At 33.4% G+C, this 19,172-nt stretch overlaps 1 protein-coding gene across 1 annotated transcript in view; it reads left to right on the forward strand.

Annotated features, from left to right (window-relative positions):
* Positions 1-19,172, forward strand: part of LOC141456812 (uncharacterized) — a 114,385-nt gene that overhangs the window by 88,480 nt on the left and 6,733 nt on the right. The window contains exons 3-8 of the mRNA XM_074133098.1: positions 1,350-1,448; positions 3,956-4,128; positions 5,831-6,135; positions 6,575-6,839; positions 8,148-18,153; positions 18,314-18,574. Coding sequence (XP_073989199.1) covers positions 1,350-1,448; positions 3,956-4,128; positions 5,831-6,135; positions 6,575-6,839; positions 8,148-18,153; positions 18,314-18,574 — 11,109 coding nt within the window. The remainder of the gene's footprint in view (positions 1-1,349; positions 1,449-3,955; positions 4,129-5,830; positions 6,136-6,574; positions 6,840-8,147; positions 18,154-18,313; positions 18,575-19,172) is intronic.

Raw genomic sequence — 19,172 nt, forward strand, 5'->3', positions numbered from 1 at the left:
AACATCCGGTATAACTTCATGACGGAATTGGTACAGATGATCACGAGGCCAATGGCGGTTCATTCGTCTAAAGAAGGGGTGGCCAACACGCGGCACCTAATCTCTGAGAAAATGTGGTCAATTATAGTACTCATCTACCTCTTCAGTTGTGCATAATTCCCGCTCTCTAGCTTAATTGTTGAAGGAGATATAAGATGATAAAAATTTGGAGTTTTGCATTTCCTTCATATTTCTAACTGCTGTATCTCCTGTCCTATTGGTGTAATCCCGGCGAAAATATAGCCAATTATAGCACTCATCTACCTCTTCAATTGTGAACAATCGCAGCTTTCTAACTGAATTTTTGAAGAAGATATAAGGTGATAAAAATTGGGTGGAAGCTTTACATTTCCTTAATATTTCAAATTGCTGTATCTCCTATCCTATTGGTGTAATCCCTGCGAAAATATAGTAAATTATATTACTCATCTACCTCTTCAATTGTGAACAATCGCAGCTTTCTAACTGAATTTTTGAAGAAGATATAAGGTGATAAAAATTGGGTGGAAGCTTTACATTTCCTTAATATTTCAAATTGCTGTATCTCCTATCCTATTGGTGTAATCCCTGCGAAAATATAGTCAATTATAGTACTCATCTACCTCTTCAATTGTGCACAATCGCGCTTTCTAACTGTATTTTTGAAGAAGATATAAGGTGATAAAAATTGGGTGGAAGCTTTACATTTCCTTAATATTTCAAATTGCTGTATCTCCTTTCCTATTGGTGTAAATTAACTATAAAATTTATGAAATTAACATTTTCTTTTAAATATGTAGCTTAAAAAGTCAGTCCTTTGTAACAAAATTAACAGACAGTTATCTTGAAAATAGTTTTAATAACTGCCACGATTCTAAACATTATAAGTTAGTTAGTTCATGATGAGACAAAAGGTGCCTCATAGTCCACAATTGGGCCCCTATTCTACTTGGTATTAGTCTTGATCGCAATTTATAATAATGTTTCTCTTAAACTTAAGTTAAAGTTTAAGAGAATTAAAGACTAGTTTTAAAAAGTTAATCAAGTTGTTTTAATTCTAATATTGGTAAAAAGAAAGGTGGTAATTCCTTTTGCCTATTTACGAGATAATTAACTATTATTTTATGTTACTTTATTGAGATTGCCAGCCGAAAAAAAATTTATATTATAATTCAATCAAATAATTTAAATTTATTGAGTGGTTGACACAAGTTTACTTACAATTACGTACAATTCCGTCGAAGAAATGTTCCAACTAAGTGGTCGAAAGGAGAATTTGTTTCATATCTTAAAGATAACTGTTTAATTCACACACATTTTTATTGTTTCAGGTCTCATCACATGGGACAAAGATGCCTGTCATGTGGATCTTGAAAAAGAACTGCAAACAATTACTTCTCAAGCTCCTGAAGGAGAAGAAGCGAAGAATGGTAATCATCTTTCAGATTTTATTAGAGAATAGTGGATCCTTCCTTATCGGAAATCCTTAATAAAGATTTATTTTTTATTTTTATTCTATTTATTTTTGCTTTATTTTATTTTTATAATAAATTCATAAACTAGAGAAGTGAATTATGTGAAATGGATTTGTTTAAAACTTACTAAATCTATGGGCAAATGTCTTTACAAAAGAAAAGAAGAGTATTCCTAGCACGATTGTATTTTTATTTATGGGATATTAAAAGCAATTCCAAAGAGGTTTTTGGCCTCCATCCTCATTTTCCATCCCCGCAGGAAATCCCCTCAAAAGTAACCTTTCACCCTTCTTACTCTTCTTCAGTAATGTAAGATATCCTTGAGCTCCCAATCCCTTCATATCCTTGAGCATCCTTCTCACGGATACACACACTGTATCTAGTATAGCGACTTTCACAGTTTCTCCAAATCCTTCCAGACAGTAAGGACTGGTCATCGTTCATATTTGTGTGAATAACTGGTTTTCAACTCGTTAAGTCATGAGTATCAGACTAACAAAAACTCGGTACCAAATTCAGGAAGCTATGCCTTACGTTCTCTCTCAAGGATCAAGGAAACGACCGTAATCATCGAATAAGAAACTAGAAGTGCTAATCAGACTCAATATGGTCAGATAGTGTGGTCGAGAATGGATTTAGGTAGATTCCCTAAGGAGTTGCTAAGAATTGAGAATGCTGGCTTAGCACAGGAGGGAGGTCTTCATAGAAAGACGCCGTCAATGAAGATTTTCTAAAGAAGAAAAAAAGGAGTGCTAGACATATAGGCAGAGATAATGTCAAGGTGGCAGAAATTATCGAAGACACCTAGAAGCCATGAGGTTAAGATTAAGAAATAGAAGACTCGTACCCAATCTACCAAAATTCTTTAATCTGTAACCAACTCAGAGAGTGTGATTAAGTCTTCCAGCTTAACCTCTTTTATTAAACCTTTTGGCCGGTGTTATTCTTTTAGTGCTTCTCTTTTCCCTTATTCTTCGATTTCAGTGATAGATCAGGAAGTTTTGCATAATTAACTTTTACTTACAAAGTTTTTGTCTTATTCCTTGAGAATGAATTTATTAAATACACTACTTCTTCTTTTTACTGCCCTTCGATAACTAATATGAGCAATTACTACCAATTATTGTACTTATAGGCTAATTAGTAGATTTCAGTAGCTAATTAAGTTAACATTTTAGTTAGACACAGCTTAATGAAAAATGCATTAAGTTAGTGAGTTAGTTCGGGTGCAGAAATTGGTTATAAGAGATAATAAAGAGAAGAATTAATTTTATGGGTTTTCTGTTAATGGATATACTTTTTAATGGTCGTACTAACCAAATGCTTTTTGTAAAGCTACATTCAGGGAAAGTAGGATTTTCTAAGTAAAGCTCCAGGTTAGGGGTCATCAAGTCAATCGTAAATACGATCCCGTTAGATTAAAATGTTTTTACTCAAAGTAAAAACGTGTTAACGACCTAGGATAGCTTACCGTTTCCGTCATTCAAAGAATTCATCTTTGCTTAAAATTACATCACTTTCTATTGGTTTAGTGGCAAGTATAGATGAGGTTTTCACGGTCAAAATCGTGCTGTAGATCGAGATGGTGAAGTAAAAGCAGAGATTGCATCATTAGGTTTTTTGTTTTACTGTAGTGTTTCCACTTTTTGTTTAATTATTAGGTCTGGTAAGTGGTATTACAATTTTTGCAGTTTATTTTATTAACGTAGGTGCATTGATAAATAAAATTAGTCTCAATAGATATCTATTGTCATGAATTTTTACTAGTACAGATTAAATAAAATGTACGTGAATTATTTGAAAATGATTTTTGGTTATAAGATCGCTGTGTTAATATTCATAATTACAAGTCTGCTATTATTCAATGAATGTAGTTGGGTCTTAGAAATGAAAAATAACATTTTTTAATAATGGTCTCCTTGGACGTTAGTAAGATAACATTGATTTTTCGGAATGTTATAATTTAGTAGTTTTAATTAAAGATGTAATAGGAGTTATAAGTTGATTTCAAACAGATTATTGGTAAAGTTAGTGATGATGGTAACAACCATTTCTGCCTTAGCTGTATCTTGTCATATATTTTTTTTCAATGCCATATTCTATATCACAAATTAAATAAGAAACTGGAAAAGTTCATTTTTTTGCAGGAATAAAAAACTTAAACGCTGTTTAATATTGTTTGGGATGACTATATCAGTGAAGTTCACGTTCGAGATGTCTTGAAATGGAATGTAATGTCCTCAAAAACAGTTTTTTTTAAAAGAACATATACTTTTTTAATGAGTGTGTTTTTATGTTGTTGACAAGTTTTTTTAAATGTATTATTTCTATATTCTTACAGTTTACTTATTTCTTCTACTGGTAATCGTTCTTGACAAGTGTTATTTTTAAATATTTTCTAATTTATTTGTAATTTGAGAATATTAATTTTAAAAAAATCAAAGAGTTTTTATTTTTTATAGGTGAACGACTGATTCAGTTCGCCAGTGAAAATTTAGTTACCGAAGTCTTAATACATCCGCAGCTAAATACTTTGGTGCAATGTATGAGAAATTTATTATCAAGTTTCACTAGACACAGGCATATAGTGCATGCAGGATATGCATGTGCAGGCAACGGTGCTTGGATGGTTCAGGTATAGACAGTTGCATTTTATATGTATCTTTAATTTAATTTTAAATCATGAGTTCGTTAATTTCAATGTATGGAAGGAAGTCTTAAGCACTACTTTTAATGTAAGGAATCTAAATATTTTCATTTTGGTTTATGCTGTTTTCTAGTTATAAATTACAACGTTAATACACTTTCATATTATGTTTAATTAACAGTGCTTCAGATTGCACAGTATTCTGTGGACATATTTGTGAACCCATTAAGTTTTTTTCCTAATGAGTACTTCATAAATATTTTAAATAAGTAAAGTAATAGCCTATTTTTTCAGGAGGGCTTTACGTCCAACTACCAATTAGGTGTCGTGGACGGAGGCGACTAGCAAACATACTTTACTGTAAATTTCTTTTATTAACCATTAAATAAAATCCAAGGCCTAAAGACCGGGAATCGAATCCAGTACCACATACTTATTAGCTTCACAGGTCTCGCCTCTAACCGCTCGGCTACCGTGGCGCCTAAATATTTTAAATAAATAAATATATTCTTTAAATTCTAGCGAAAACGTTGTAATCTACCCAAAAAAAAAAGGAAAATCATATATCAAAATCTTATTGTATGAAGCAATTTTGTAATTTTTGGTTTTGCTTTCGACTCGCAATTTGCTTTAAATGATTTGCATCAAATACCACTCCTCGATACAAATTTTCTCCAGAGCTATCTATCATTTAAATCCTTCAGTCTTCTTGCTGCCATACCCTCCATTACATCTTTAATCCACCTCTTTCACGATTCCTCCGCTCAAACGATTCGTACTCTAGCGATGTTTTAGGCCATATCTCATTTACTAACCTCTTCACATGTCAAAACGTGACAGTATTCTATGTATAGTATATTGAGTAGACGATAGTTTTCTGGGCAACTATTATTCTTATAAACTCATTTCACACTCGCTGGGTCCTAGAGATGCCACAACTTTGTCTCAAGAAATCTATTTCCATGGACATTGCAGCTTCGTTGATTTTTTTTTTTTAAGGCAGTTAATTCGCTTAAGAAAACGGGCATCAGTTTACTAAAAGAATACAGATAATTAAACATTCCTTAAAACGGCCATCACAAACCAGAAAAAGAACCAGAAAGAACTAGACTTATAAAGCTGTTCAGTGTTGACCATGAAAGCCCACCTATCAAAATCAAAATATGTACTATATCCCAGCTTCAAAGTATTTCACTTATGTCCATGAATACAACTATCCACAAAGAGATTTAGAACAGGCCAGTAAAATTCAGTGGAATATTGATTGTCCACTTCTAAAGTTCAATCTTCAGTTTTCAAAATTAGTTTTAACAAACAAAAAAATATTAAAGAGAAGTAATTAAGTAAAGAAAAGTACACATCCCAAAATTCCAAAATTCATTTCATTAACTTTGGTGTCTTTTTTACAACAAAACAAATCTCTTGTTTTAGAAAATTTAACCCCTTTCCAAACATTTTGCAACAAATATTTCCACAATGAAAAGCACAATAGTCTAACTTTTCTGAGAATGAAAAGGTTTGTATCGGCAATGGCCAAAAGAAGTCTTTTTTTGAGACCAATCTTTGTTGTACAATTATGTTTCGGTACCATTGGTGGCTTGAAAATAATTAAAAAATATCACTGATCAAAATTATATATATATATTTTTTAAATAGAAGATAATGAAGTTTAATTTTTGAATTTTTGTAGGATGGGACCTACTCATTCGCAGACTTTGCCGACATGTACCAAGAAATGGAAGTTCAAAGAGTCTTACGAGCATATGAAAATACTGTAACAGTAGATATACACTGTTGCCAAGAAGGTGATTGGAATAACCTTAAACCATCATCTAAAGATCATTTTTCCAAAATTTCTACAGTACGACTTAATCCTAACGACAAGATGTCGTCTGTGAAGGCGATACACGACTTTCTCGATTACCTTAGTCCTTATATTGTTTCTGCTAGTTTAGAAGAACTATTGGAATCTTCCGATGTAGTTGGTAATATCAGGTCAGTAATTTTAAAATTATTCTTAAGAGAATTTTGAAAAGTCTAGACAGTCAGTATCTCTTCTTAATGCTCTGAAGAAACGAAATTCCGCATAAACCTTACCAAGAAGTTAAAAGTAAAAATGCAAGTTTATTTGTAAAAAGACAATGGACGTGAGTCTCTGCTTGGACTACAAAAAGCGGAATTAACATTATGAGCTTTCAATGTTGAGTTTTTTATACATTTTTCGTGGTTGCAAAAAATCTTCAAAATACACTAAAATGCTTATTTTTATATTTTTATAAACATTTTCATTTTCACTGAAAACTAAATTTCCAAATTTCTACTCCATTTCAAAACTTCAGTTTAATAGTAGTAAGAGATTGTAAAATTAAATTTGCCTCTACATAATTTTAAATCATTTAAAATTTATTAACAAAAATATAAATTTTTCTGCCAGGTTCAGCCATCCAACACTCTACGTTTTCCCTGGAGGTCAAGGAGATGCTGCCCTCTTTGGTATCAACGGATTTAATATGCTAGTTGATGGTGGATTTTCTAGAAAAGCGTGTTTCTGGGATTTTACCAGGCATCTTGATCGATTAGATGCAGTACTTATGACCCGAGTCAATAATGGCAATGTACAAGGTTTAGCGTCACTTCTGCAACGTAAAAAAGTGGAACAGGTTTATCCACAAATAGGACATTTCTTCTGTAATATGCAGGTATGTGAAAATGATAAATACATGTGCTAATCTGAGCACTAAATCTTCAAGAAATTAGTTCCAAATTATTTTGCTTTGGTGTAATTGATCCTAATCTAATCACTTTCCTAACCTAAAGCCGAGTAAATATTGAAAGATTGATTTCAAACCACTATTGTATGTTAGAGTTATTGGTAAAAAAATTTCTGACTTCGTCTGTGGTAACAAATGGGTGACTCAGACTTCTCTCAATTTAAAGTCAAGTGGAGTTCATGTTTCATATCACCAAAAATATCACTCGAAACGCAAATCGATAGACACTAACTAGGTAAATGTATTTTTTAGAAAAATTCATGGTAGGGCTACAGAAGAAGTAAATTATGACTAAGAATAAGAGTGAATTACATAAAGTTCTGGTTTCATTAGTGTCTAAGTTTAGGACCAGTACTGTTTCTTAGAAATCATTAACCAAAAGTTAATCTAGTTATCCGCACCTCACACTTTCCCTACTTATTCATTAAATTCGCCTTCAGGAATATTTGGAATTATCGATTACCTACTCTATCGTGACAAAGTATACATTTTTGTAGAAATCATTTCCTAACCAACCCTCTAGTAAATTTAGGAGATGCATCCAATGTTGGTTCATGATTGACAGAGGTGACCTCTTTAGTGACAGCTTTTGGGAACTCAAATACTTGGTAGCAACGTCATATTTAATTTGAGAAGGAAAAGACTATTCAGGGCATACGAGAAAATTAAGAATAAATTTTGATATCGTCTTTTGCCTTCTTCTACAATAAAATAAATTTTCATTGAAAGCTGTTTAAATTTTAATTTACACATTCAAGCAACTAGTTAAAAGATATTCTAAGGATTCTTTTTTGAAATAATCTTTAAATAACTGAAAAAATTGATTCAATAAATGGTATTTTCGGTGAACTTAATATTGTCCAAAACCATGTTGTGTGGCGCCCTCAGTTGGCACCTAAATGAAATTTCCAATTTGAACTACAGTGTCACAGGCACCAATTTGTAACTCTCTTTTCGGAATCAAGTGACCTCAAACGGATATTTCTGAATATAAATTGGAAATCGAGGATTACAGTAAATACTGTTAATCAAGTAAAAAAAGACTTACGTAGATTACGAGAAAATAAAAATGGCTTAATTTTTCCCCTATAAAAGAATAAATTCTTATTCAATCTGCAGATTTGCCTATTTTATATTTTTATTATTATTTTGTACCTGAGTGTTTATGTACAAAAAAAAATAATAATAATACATATACGTACCAGATTAACACTTATTTCAATTTTTTCTTTGCAGGAAAGGCGGCAACCTCTTTCTCCTGATGGTGATAAAGACCGGGATCCTTTGCTAATAAATTTAATTGATCTTGGCCAAGAAATGTTAACGAATTTAAGGCAGCTTCAATTAAAACCACAACTCTGTATTAGAGATTCTTCAATGGATCCAATTAATTTGTATCATAAAGTAGGACATGGAAAACTTGATATGTACGTGTTAAGTCCATCTAAAGAAAGTAGGGAATTAAAAGACTTTTTAGCAAAATGGAACGCAGTAGATTCAAAAATTTTTTGCAGTTATAATAAAAAAGGAGGTGAATTTACATTTCCTTTGTGTAATAGAATTTCAATTTGTGCTCTATTAGTTTGGCAACCAGCAAATCCAGAAGACAATATAACGAGATTACTATTTCCTGGTAGTACACCGCAACAAAAAATCTTTGAAGGACTAGACAGACTAAGAAATTTAGAATTTATGAAACATCCCGTTTGTTCAGCAAAATCATTATCTCCATCTGCTTCGTCAGTAGGTTTGAATATTAGAACTGCTAGTAGAACAAAAGTTCCTGCTATAATTGATAAAATTCCTGAAAATGAAATTAAACAAGGAAAACCTTCCGAGGCTGTGAAACCGGCTGTGAAAGTAAGCGCAACGACTGGCATCTCTGACAAAGTGCAAAAACAGGTTTCGGCAAAACCTGCAAAGCCCAAAGCTGAAAAAACAAAAGAAAAACCAAAGACTGATGTAGAAACTAAAATAGAGACTGTAAAGCAAGATAAGATTAAACCAAGTGAGGCAGTGCAGAAAGAAAAACAAAAGGAAAAACCTAGGAGAACAACACATAAGCAAGCTGAAAAGAAAATTCAGAAGACTCCGTCAGGTGATAAAAAATCTGATTCTATAAAATCTTCTCCAACAACACCTAAAAAAATTGCGGAAAATAAACTAATTGAAACTGCAGCAAAGACAGAGATGAAACCTCGCGCTTCCACTAGAACGAAACCATCTCCTTCTGCCACACCTGCAAAAAGTGCCAAAGAAGCTAATAATAGAAAAGTTATGGAACAAAAAACGAGAGAAATTTACAAATCTCAGAAAGCTGTTGCTAAAAGAGATGAAAAGAAAATTGATAAAGTGCCACCAACCAGAAAATCAGTTCCTTCTCCCAGTAAAACCATTAAAACTACGTCACCTATAAAAACGGCTAAAGCGTCAGCTAGGCAGAAACAAGAAGTAAAAAAAGCAATGAAAGCTGATAAGGATTTGCCAACAGATTCATCAGCAGTATCTACACCTTCCACAGTAGACGCCGAATTAACTGGAATAAAAGGTAAAGATGAAATGATTGAAAAAGAAGGGCTTCCCGCTACTGATTCAAAAAGTGATGATGCCAAAGATGTGGCTGAAGAAAAACCACCTACCATATCTAAAGAAGAAGAGGATGAAATCTTAATAATTGAAAAAATTGAATTAGCTGGTGCTGAATCTGGTAAAGGCGATGTTGAGAGCATTGCAATGCACATTCAGAAAGGAGAAAAAAAAGAAGAGGTTGTTGAAAAGGAAGTTGTTGAAAAGTTAGAAGAGGATACCAAAGAGAAAAAAGAAACGTCACAGAGCCCTGAAGGAGAAGAAGTTCCAACTGACGCTCTTAAAAAAGAAGAAATTCTCCCAGAAACGCTGCAAGAAACAGAACCATCAGCAAAAGTAAAATTAGATGTTCAAAAACCTGAGTCTCAGGAAGCATCAGTCGCAAGAGAAATTCCTTCAACAGACAGAATTATAACACCTAAAGATGTGAAAGAAAAACCTGTAGAAGTAATAGAACAAAAACAAGCAGATGAAAGCCAACCTGATGAAAAATTTTCAACGACTGTGGAATCAGGAGCAACAACTACAGCTCCAACATTGCCTGAAGATGAACGCATTCCATTAGACGAAATTAAAGAAGGAATAGAAGAAAAATATATAAAAGAAGAAACAAAAGAAAAGGATATTGGACAGATACAAAGACCGGAACAGCCCACTAGTTTACCGGAGGTTCCGAAAATTTCCGGCACATTATTTGATCAGCGAGCACAACTTTTAAAAGACATAGTGAAAACTCCGGATGAAGTTGCTGATTTACCTGTTCATGAGGAGGCTGATGCTGGAATTTATGTTGGAGCGGATGTTGTAGGTAAGGAAATTCAAAAAAGTAAAGAAGATTTATTATCAATTCCTGCTGGGAAAAAACCTTCTGATAAAAAAGAAACAGAAGCTGCTGAAGAATTGAAATTTATTAAAGATGGACTTGAAAAAGAAGATAAAAGTAAGGACTTAAAAGAAGATTTAATATCATCTGACCAAATATCCGCTACAATTCCCACAGATATATCTTCAGGTGAAAGACTAGAAACTAAGGATGAAAGTGAAGATAAAATTCAAGAAGAAGAACATTTGTTAGAAAAAGAAGATGGAATTCCACCAGAGAAACCACAATCACCTAAAGAAGAAATCGAAAAGTTAAGCGAGGAGGAACTAGAAGACAAACTGATAGATGAAGGAATTGATGAAGCAGAGGAAATACAAAGAGAAGAAAAAGATATAAAATTTGAAACAAAGAAAGAAATGATACTAGAACAAGATGGAAAAGACAAAGACTTAGGAATAATAGCTGATGAAACGGAAGCAGAATTACCAGAAAAGTCTGGTCCAGTTACTGTTGACGCTGAAAAGTTATCAGTACAAGACGAAAAATCTCCAAAAGAAGAAGAAATAGTTGCTGAAGGGATAGCGGGAGAAGTTCTAGAAATAACTAGAGAAAAATTACCTTGCGACCTTGAAGCAAAAGAACAACCGGCAGAAGTTCCAAGTTCTGCTATCAAAGCAAAACGTGATTCTCTTGACGAAGCATTAATTTTAGATAAAGACGATGACGTAGAAATAGAGGAAATCGAAGAGAAAATAGTTTCAGACACAATGGAAAAAGAAAAACCAGTATTACAAAAAACTGTAAAGACTGGTAAACCCACAGGAGAGGTTGATGAATTAGAAGAAAAAGAAATTGATGAAGCCGAAGAACATTTAGAAGTTGATGTTGGAAAACCAAGTCCAGCTGAAGATGAAACTAAAAAAGACTTAGACAAACAAGAATTATTGAAACTTGATGAAATAAGCAAAGATATTGAAAAATTTGAGGAAGAAGAAACCAAAGAAATTGAATTAAAGCCTAAAGACGAAGTTAAAGCTGAGACAGTTGAGCAAGAAATAGTTTTGGAAGAGGCAGTAGAAGTAAAAGAGCAACTGATCATTGAAGCTAAGGAATCTGATGTAACGAAGGAAAAAGCCGTTGGTATTGAAACGTTAGAAGACGTTGATGAAAAACTTACTGATATCCAACCTGAAAAGAAAGAACCAGATGATAAGGCCAAAGATGATAAGGATGAAAAAGTAGAAACAAAGCAGGAGGTGGTAGTTAAAGAGGTACTAGAAGATTTAAAAAAAGCTGAGATTAAAGAAAAGGAAGAAGAAATTGAGAAAAAAGAGACAAAACTGTCTGAAGTAAAAGAAGAATTAGTAATAGAGAAAGAAGAAGTAAAGGTAACGGAGGAAATAAAAGAAGAGGAAGTTATAGTAAAAGAGCAAGTAGCAGGAGAAGTTGAAAAGGAGCAAGATTTGAAGCAAAAAGAGGACGAGAAAACCAAAGAGAGTGAGGAAATCAAAGAAACAGAGGTAATCAAAGATGAAAGCGAAGACAAATTACAAAAGGAGGTCAAAGAAGATTTAAAAGCACAAGAAGAAGTTAAAGAGAAGGTGGAAGTGACTGATCTGGAAGAAATTAAAGAGGACGAAACAGGCAAAGAAAAAAAGGAAGTGTCCGTCAAAGAGGAGGTCAAAAAGGAAGGGGAAGTGAAAGAAGAAGATGAAATCAAAGAAAAAGAGGTGAAAGCTGAATTGGAAATCAAAGCAACAGACGATGCCAAGATAAAGGAAGAAACCATAGAGAAAGTTGAAGTGAAGGACAAAGAAGAACCCAAGGTAAAAGAGGAGTTAAAGGATATTAAAGAAAAACAAGTTCCAGAAAAGGAGGATTTTAGAGAGAAAGAAAAAGTTGAAGAGGAAGTCAAAGAAAAAGAGGAAGCAAAAATAAAAGACAAAATAGAAGAGAAAGAAGCTGAGACAGAAGAGAAGGAAGTAATAGGAAAAGGACTAGTAAAAGAGGAATTAGAAGTGTCAGGTAAAGAAGTTAAAGCATTGTTAGTAGAGAAAGAGGAAGTGAAAGAAGTTCAAGAAATAAAAGAGAAAGAGGAGGATAAAATGAAAGAATCGTCTAAAGGTATTGACAAAGAAATCAAACCAGACGAGGTCGAAAAAAAAGAGGAAAAAGAAGAAAAAGTTCCTTCGCCAGTGCCCCCCACTGAAACAGTTACAGCAGGAAAAACGGAAGTAGATAAAGAGGTAGAAGAAAAATTAGATTTAAAACTTGCAGAGAAGCTCGAAGTGAAGGAAGAAAAACAGGCAGAATTGAAAGAAGAAAGTAAGGAAATTGAAAAAATATCTCCTGACAAAGTTGAAAAAGATTTAGAAGAAGATATTGAAAAAGAAAGTGGTAAATCTGTAGAAAAGATAATACTTAGTGAGGCGGCCATTTCCGAGCTAAAAGAAAAAACAGAACCTTTGGAAGCATTGGATCATACACAAGATAAATTAAAAGAATTGAATGGAAAATTTTCAGACGATGTTGAAGAAAGTATAACTGATATCTCCAAATTGAAGGAATTGCCTTCAGATAAATTTATCCCGGCAGATGCTGAACAGAAAGCGCTAACTAAAATTGAAGGAGAAGCAAAAGAGAAGGAAGAAGATCTAATTGCAACAGAAGAACAAAAAGCACTGGTAGAAACGCAGGTAAAAGAAATTCCTTTATCAGAAAAAGAAAAGGAAATTTCAGAGGAGAAAGAAGTTCAAATCGCTACTGAAGAAGAAAAGGCAGAAGTAGAAACCCAGGAAAAAAAAGTTCCTAAAACAGAAGAAGAAAAAAAAATTCCAGAGAAGAAGGAAGATCAAATTACAACAAAAGACCAAGAAGCAGAGGTAGAAACGCAGGAAAAAGAAGTTCCTAAAATAGATCTAGAAAAGGAAATTTTAGAGAAGAAAAATGATCAAACTACAAAAGAAGAACAAAAAGCAAAGGTAGGGACCCAGGAAAAAGAAGTTCCTAAAACAGAACAAAAAAAGGAAATTTTAGAGAAGAAAGATGATCAAATTACAAAAGAAGAACAAAAAGCAGAGGTAGAGACGAAAGAAAAAGAAGTTCCTAAAACAGAACAAGAAAAGGAAATTTTAGAGAAGAAAGAAGATAAAATTACTTCAGAAGAACAAAAAGCAGAGATAGGAACGCAGGGAAAAGAAGTTCCTTTTACAAAACAAGAAGATGAAATTTCAGGGAAGAAAGAAGATCAAATTCCAACAGTAGACCAAAAAACACAGTTAGGAAAGCAGGAAAAAGAAGTTCCTTTAACAGAACAAGAAAATGTAATTTCAGAGAAGAAAGAAGCAAAGCCTGTGCACGAAGCGGATAAAATCCTTGAAGAAGAGTTGGATACACAAGAAATAAAACCTGTTTCTCCTCAACCAGAAGGTTTCCAGGTTGACTTAGATAGCAAAACTTACAAATTAGAAGGTAAAGAGCCATCATTAATAGAAATGGTTAAATCGGAAGATAAAGAAATAAAGGTAGATGAAAAGGACACAAAACAAGTAGGCAAAATGGAAAAAGATGTGAAAATTGACGAAGAACTATTACTTTCCGGCAGAAAAGCAGAAGAAATTGATCTGAACACTGTTGAAGAAACAAAAGAATTAAAATCCGAGATTAAAGATGTTCAAGCAGTGAGCCTCCAAGAATCCGAAAAACCAGAAGAAAAAAAACTTGTTGGCGAAGATCCACAGAAGGAGGATGAAATGAAGGGTGATGACTTGATATCGACTTCAGATAGAAAGCTAAAAGAAGATAGTAAAGAAACTTTGAAGACGGACGAAGAAATGAAAATAGAAAAGCAGGAGACTAAACCAGATGATAAAAAAGCTACAAAAGTAGTGGATGAAATTGCAACTGAAGAAAAACCGAAAAAGGAGGTTGAAGAACTTTCGGGCAAAGAAGAAAAAGTTAAACCTGAGTCAATACAGATAGACGATAAAATTTTGAGCCCCAAGAAAGAGGCATTAGAAGAAAAAGCAAGTAAGCCATTTGATGAAGTTGTAAAAACAGAAGATAAAATTATTCAGCCCAAAGATAAGGTTGCACAAGAAGTTTCGGCCAAACTAGAAGAAAAGGAAACGGATAAAGCTGAAAAACCTGTGGAAAAGGGCTTAAAAGTAGAAGATGACTTTGTAAAACAAAAAGAAGAGGATGTAGAGACTAAAAGCGAAGCAGTGAAACAAAAAGAAAAAACTGAAACACTGTCTGAAGAAATAAAACAAGAATCTAAAGCAAATGAACAAGTTGAAGAAATTCTAATAGAAAAAAAAACAGATTTATTGGAAAAAGCAGTTGCAGCAAAGAGTGCAGAAGAAATATCTGTGGAGAAACCTCTTAAATTACAAGAAGAGGTTGATGAAGTAGAAAAAACTAAAAATGGTGAAAGTGCAGCTGTTTTGCCAAAAGAACCAGAAATGGAAAAAGAAGATAAAATCCAAATGAAGCAAGAAACTGAAGTTGATAAGATCGTAGAAAACGGAGAAATAAAATTAGCAGAAGAAGGGGACGTTGAAGTCGTTAAAGATAAAATGGAGTCAAAATTAGATGTACAAGAGAAAGAATCAGTGGGTGATTCAGTAGAATTGAAAGATAAAGATACGCCCAAAGCGAAAACAGAAATTGGTATGCCAAAGTTAGACAGCGCATTAAATTTAGAAGAGGAATCTAAAGAAAAAAGTGAAACAGAAATACAAGAAAAAGCTCTGGATAAAAAGCCGACAGTTGAAAAGGTAGATTTTAAAGACATTAAGACTGAACAGATAAAAGAAAGCTTTAAACCGGAAGAAGTTGTAAAAGAATTGGATAAAAGTGAATTAGAAGATACAGAAAAACTAGATACGAATGAGAAAGATATTCAGCTTGCAACTTCAAGAGAGAAGCCAGTTACGTCTGAATCATTTGATGAAAAGACCGTAGTTAAAGAAGACCTAAAAATTTTGGAAAGTAAAATAAGTTCAGAAGAAGAAAAAGTTAAAGATGATTCTCTTTCTAAAGAAAAAATGGACGTTTCCAAGAAAGATATAAAAGAAGAAGAAATCATCCTTGCAAAAACAGATAGCACAAAGGCTAAAGAAGAACCCGCTAAAACTGGGACTGTAATTGATTCTATCTTTGGAAAGACTAAAGAAGTTGTCAGTTCATTATTCCATAGAACTGAGCCTAAAACCGCTGTAAATGGCACTGAAGCAGACACAAAAGATTCAATTAAAAGTGAAACGCAAGAACTTTTTAAAGAAGAAATTAGTAAGGAAAAAGATTCTTTACAATCATTTGATTCCAAAACAGTCACAGGAAAATATGAAGAACAGTTGAAAGAGTTAAAAGACGAGGAGAAAACAGATCTTTCAACAAAAGTGAAAGGTGTAACTGAAATGATAGCTCCAATAACTCCTAAAATTGCCGAAGAAGAAATGCTGTCAAAAACTGAAGTAAAAACTGAATCGGATAGTAAAATGTTAGAAACCTTAGTAGAACAAACTGCCAGATCAGAAGACTTATTGGGGAGCGTTTTGGAGAAAAAAGGTGAAGAAACTGCGGCTGAACAAACAGCTGATGAATTTGATGACAAGCCTACGGTGGTAAATGGCAAAGATAAATCTAAAGATAAAATTGAATTCAGTAAAGGAACCGATATTGTGGAAACCATCGAACAAAAAGAGAAAATTGTACTTGGAAAAGGAGTATTAGAAATGCAAGCTACTGATATTAAAACTTACATAGATAAAGAGATAAGAGACGAAGAATTAAAGAGTAAAAGTGACGATATTAAAGTAACTGATATATTAACAACTGCTGAAAAAATAGTATCTAGCCTGAATGGTTCGTCTATAACAGATGAAAAAGAGCAATATGATGAAAAGAGATTCAGTTCGCCTTTACCAGGCTCTGAATTAACAAATGGATTCAATAAAGATGTCAAAAAAACAACTGAACCTGTAATTCAAGATGCACAAATAGCTGAAATTAAATCTGAGCAAGGACAGTTGTTAGAATCGGAAAAAATTTCAAAAAGTTCGGAATCAAAATCAGAGGAAGAAAAACCGCCAAAATCACCACAGCTAACTAAATTAGGTGTAGAAACAATAAAAAGTAGTGAAGAATTAATCGATCAATCAGCAAAGGATGAAAAACATGAAAGAAAAACGGACAAGTTGAGTGAGGCTGTTAAAGAAACTGAAGAAAAAATAAATGGTGTAATTGAAAGTACAAAAGAGGTTACTAAAGACATTTGCCAAAAAAGTTCAGATACTGTAGATTCGTCATTAAGCAAAGTAGAAGCTTTAAGTGATTCATTAATGAAAAAAGATTCTGAAGAAAAACCCGTGAAGGCTGAAGGGTTAGAAACTGAATGTAAAGAGAAAGTTGACATCATCACCAAATCATTAACTGAAGCCAGTGAAATATCAAAAGAAATTCAAAAGGACTCTTCAGAAGTTAAAGGCCAGATAGAATCAGTTGTAGCCTCAGTCTCAAAAAAAGTTGATGAAGGAATAAGCAAAATTGGTGATACTTTGTTGGAAAGTGATCATACCAGCGATGCAATAAAGAAAGAAGATTCCACTCAAGACAGCATCCCAAGTGTTGAAAAACCAATTGACGAGTCTAGTGTGAAACTATTAACATCTTCGTTCCTTGAAAGTGAAGTTCAGAAATGGGATGATTCTGTTGATGATGAGGGGGTAAGGAAATCAGAAATTATTGAACAAGGTACTGAAATAGTTGAAGATATAATTGATAAAGGTGCAGAATTAGCAAAAGAAAGAAAGGATTCAGTACTTCAAGAAAGTAAAGTAAGTGAACCATCCGTTTTAGATACATGCAAAGATAAGGAAAAAGTATTGTTGAAAACGGAAGGAGAGCCAGTATTGTTGAGCAGTACTCTAACATCTTTGAAGAAAGATCTTTCCAGAAGTGATACACCAGGTTCAGATCCTGTAAGCGAGAAGGAATACGATTTAGGTAGAGCTACCCCTCAGAGTGATATAAGTAGTGGACAAGTATCACGAGCAGTAACCCACGTGTGGGAAAGCACAGAAGGTCGGCCGGAATCGAGGCATTATGATTCTGATGAGGATGTTCCTGGGTCACCTTTAAGTATAACATCTCATGTACCCTCACCACCTCAGTTTGAATATGATCTTCCAAAAGGTAAGGAAACAATGACTAGTTCCTTTTATGGTTCGTTACCAAGTGAACCTTCAGATATTGATACAGGTAAGCCTATCGCGAGCGATATGTTTGCATCAATGTATGTATCTAAGTATGGTGGCTTAGATGATGATCATGACGTAGATGAAACTGAAATTCTAGCTAAAGATGATAAAGGTGGACCTTATGATTCTGGATTTAGCGGTGATAAAGAATTAGATACAGATTTTGAGACAGCTGTTAAAGAGCACACTGCATTAAGAGGAAGTACGTTAACAACTTCGTTAACCGAAGCTAAAAAAGCTCTTAGCGAAACTTGCGAAAAGATTCTACCACAACCTGCCACTTCTCAGGCCGAGCAGCCGAAAGATGCTAGAAAAGATCCTATTGAAAAATGGGACAAACCTCTTGGTTTACCGCCACCTCCTAAAATAGGAGCGAAGCAGTATACAATTTGGAATCCTTTTAAAGAATGGGGCAGTCCATTAGGTCTTCCATCTCCAGCCCCACCTCCTCCACGTGAAGATTCCCACACTGATATTGAAGTTGATACATCTGGAAGTGCTAAGACTACACCGAAGAAAATCTCTAAAATGAACGCTGATAATAATAAACTAGCACTGAACAACACTATAGGTAAGTTATAACAATGAATTAAAAATATTTATTTTGAGTTCTTATTTTATAAACAAAAAATATATATCCCAAAAATTTCTTTTTGAACTATCTATGATTCAAAGTAATAAAACATAACTAAACATTAATTCTCTGAACTAAACATTCTCTGATTTTTCAGGCAAGGATGCAAATAATAAAACAAAGCGTTCAGATTCACCAGTTAAAAAATTACAGAATAAGGATGGTCGTAAATCAGGAGTAAATCCAATTTATATGGACCTGAGTTATGTTCCGCACCACGGAAACTCACATTATGCAAATGTAGAGTTTTTTAAGAAAGTTAGAGCAAGATATTACGTTTTTAGTGGTACAGAACCAAGTAAGGAAGTATTTAATGCACTCCTAGAAGCAAAACAAACTTGGGAAGACAAAGACTTAGGTGAGTAAATTATCTAACATTAAATTTAAATATATATCGAAAATAAAATTGAATAAGTGCAAATTCGAGATATCAAGTATTTACATGTAAAACCAATCAGCGTCAAGTCCGACGAAAGAGTGTGTGAAGTTAGGATCTTGGACTTTTGTTGAACTTGCTTCCCGTTATAACATGCCACAGTGTAATAAACCACTTTATTCTCTTGAAATAATAAGGTCAAATATTTCGGGGGATGTGAAATGGGATAGCCAGTGTTCCGCATCGGGTGACTCCGCCCTGTATGTGGGGATCCGCTAGTCGCCTAGTCAAAATATAGTAATGAGAAAAAAATTGTTAAAATAATATTTACCAAAATCGTTAATAACATAAAACGGATTAAAAATTGCATAAAAAAAATATATATATATTAATTTTCTTACATCGGAAAAATTATTGCCAACCTAGGATGGATTTATTAACAAAAATTATTCATGAACAAAAATCACATTAATTATTATGACCTTTTGAAATTGACGCTTTTTAAGGCAAAATTTTAAAAATAGTTTTTTTAATTACGTATTTTTATCACAAGGAGTCTACGAGAACTCAGATACATTCA

Source organism: Rhodnius prolixus, unplaced genomic scaffold, assembly GCF_049639745.1.
Source record: "Rhodnius prolixus isolate KJV_2025 unplaced genomic scaffold, Rpr scaffold_10, whole genome shotgun sequence".
Taxonomy (NCBI): domain Eukaryota; kingdom Metazoa; phylum Arthropoda; class Insecta; order Hemiptera; family Reduviidae; genus Rhodnius; species Rhodnius prolixus.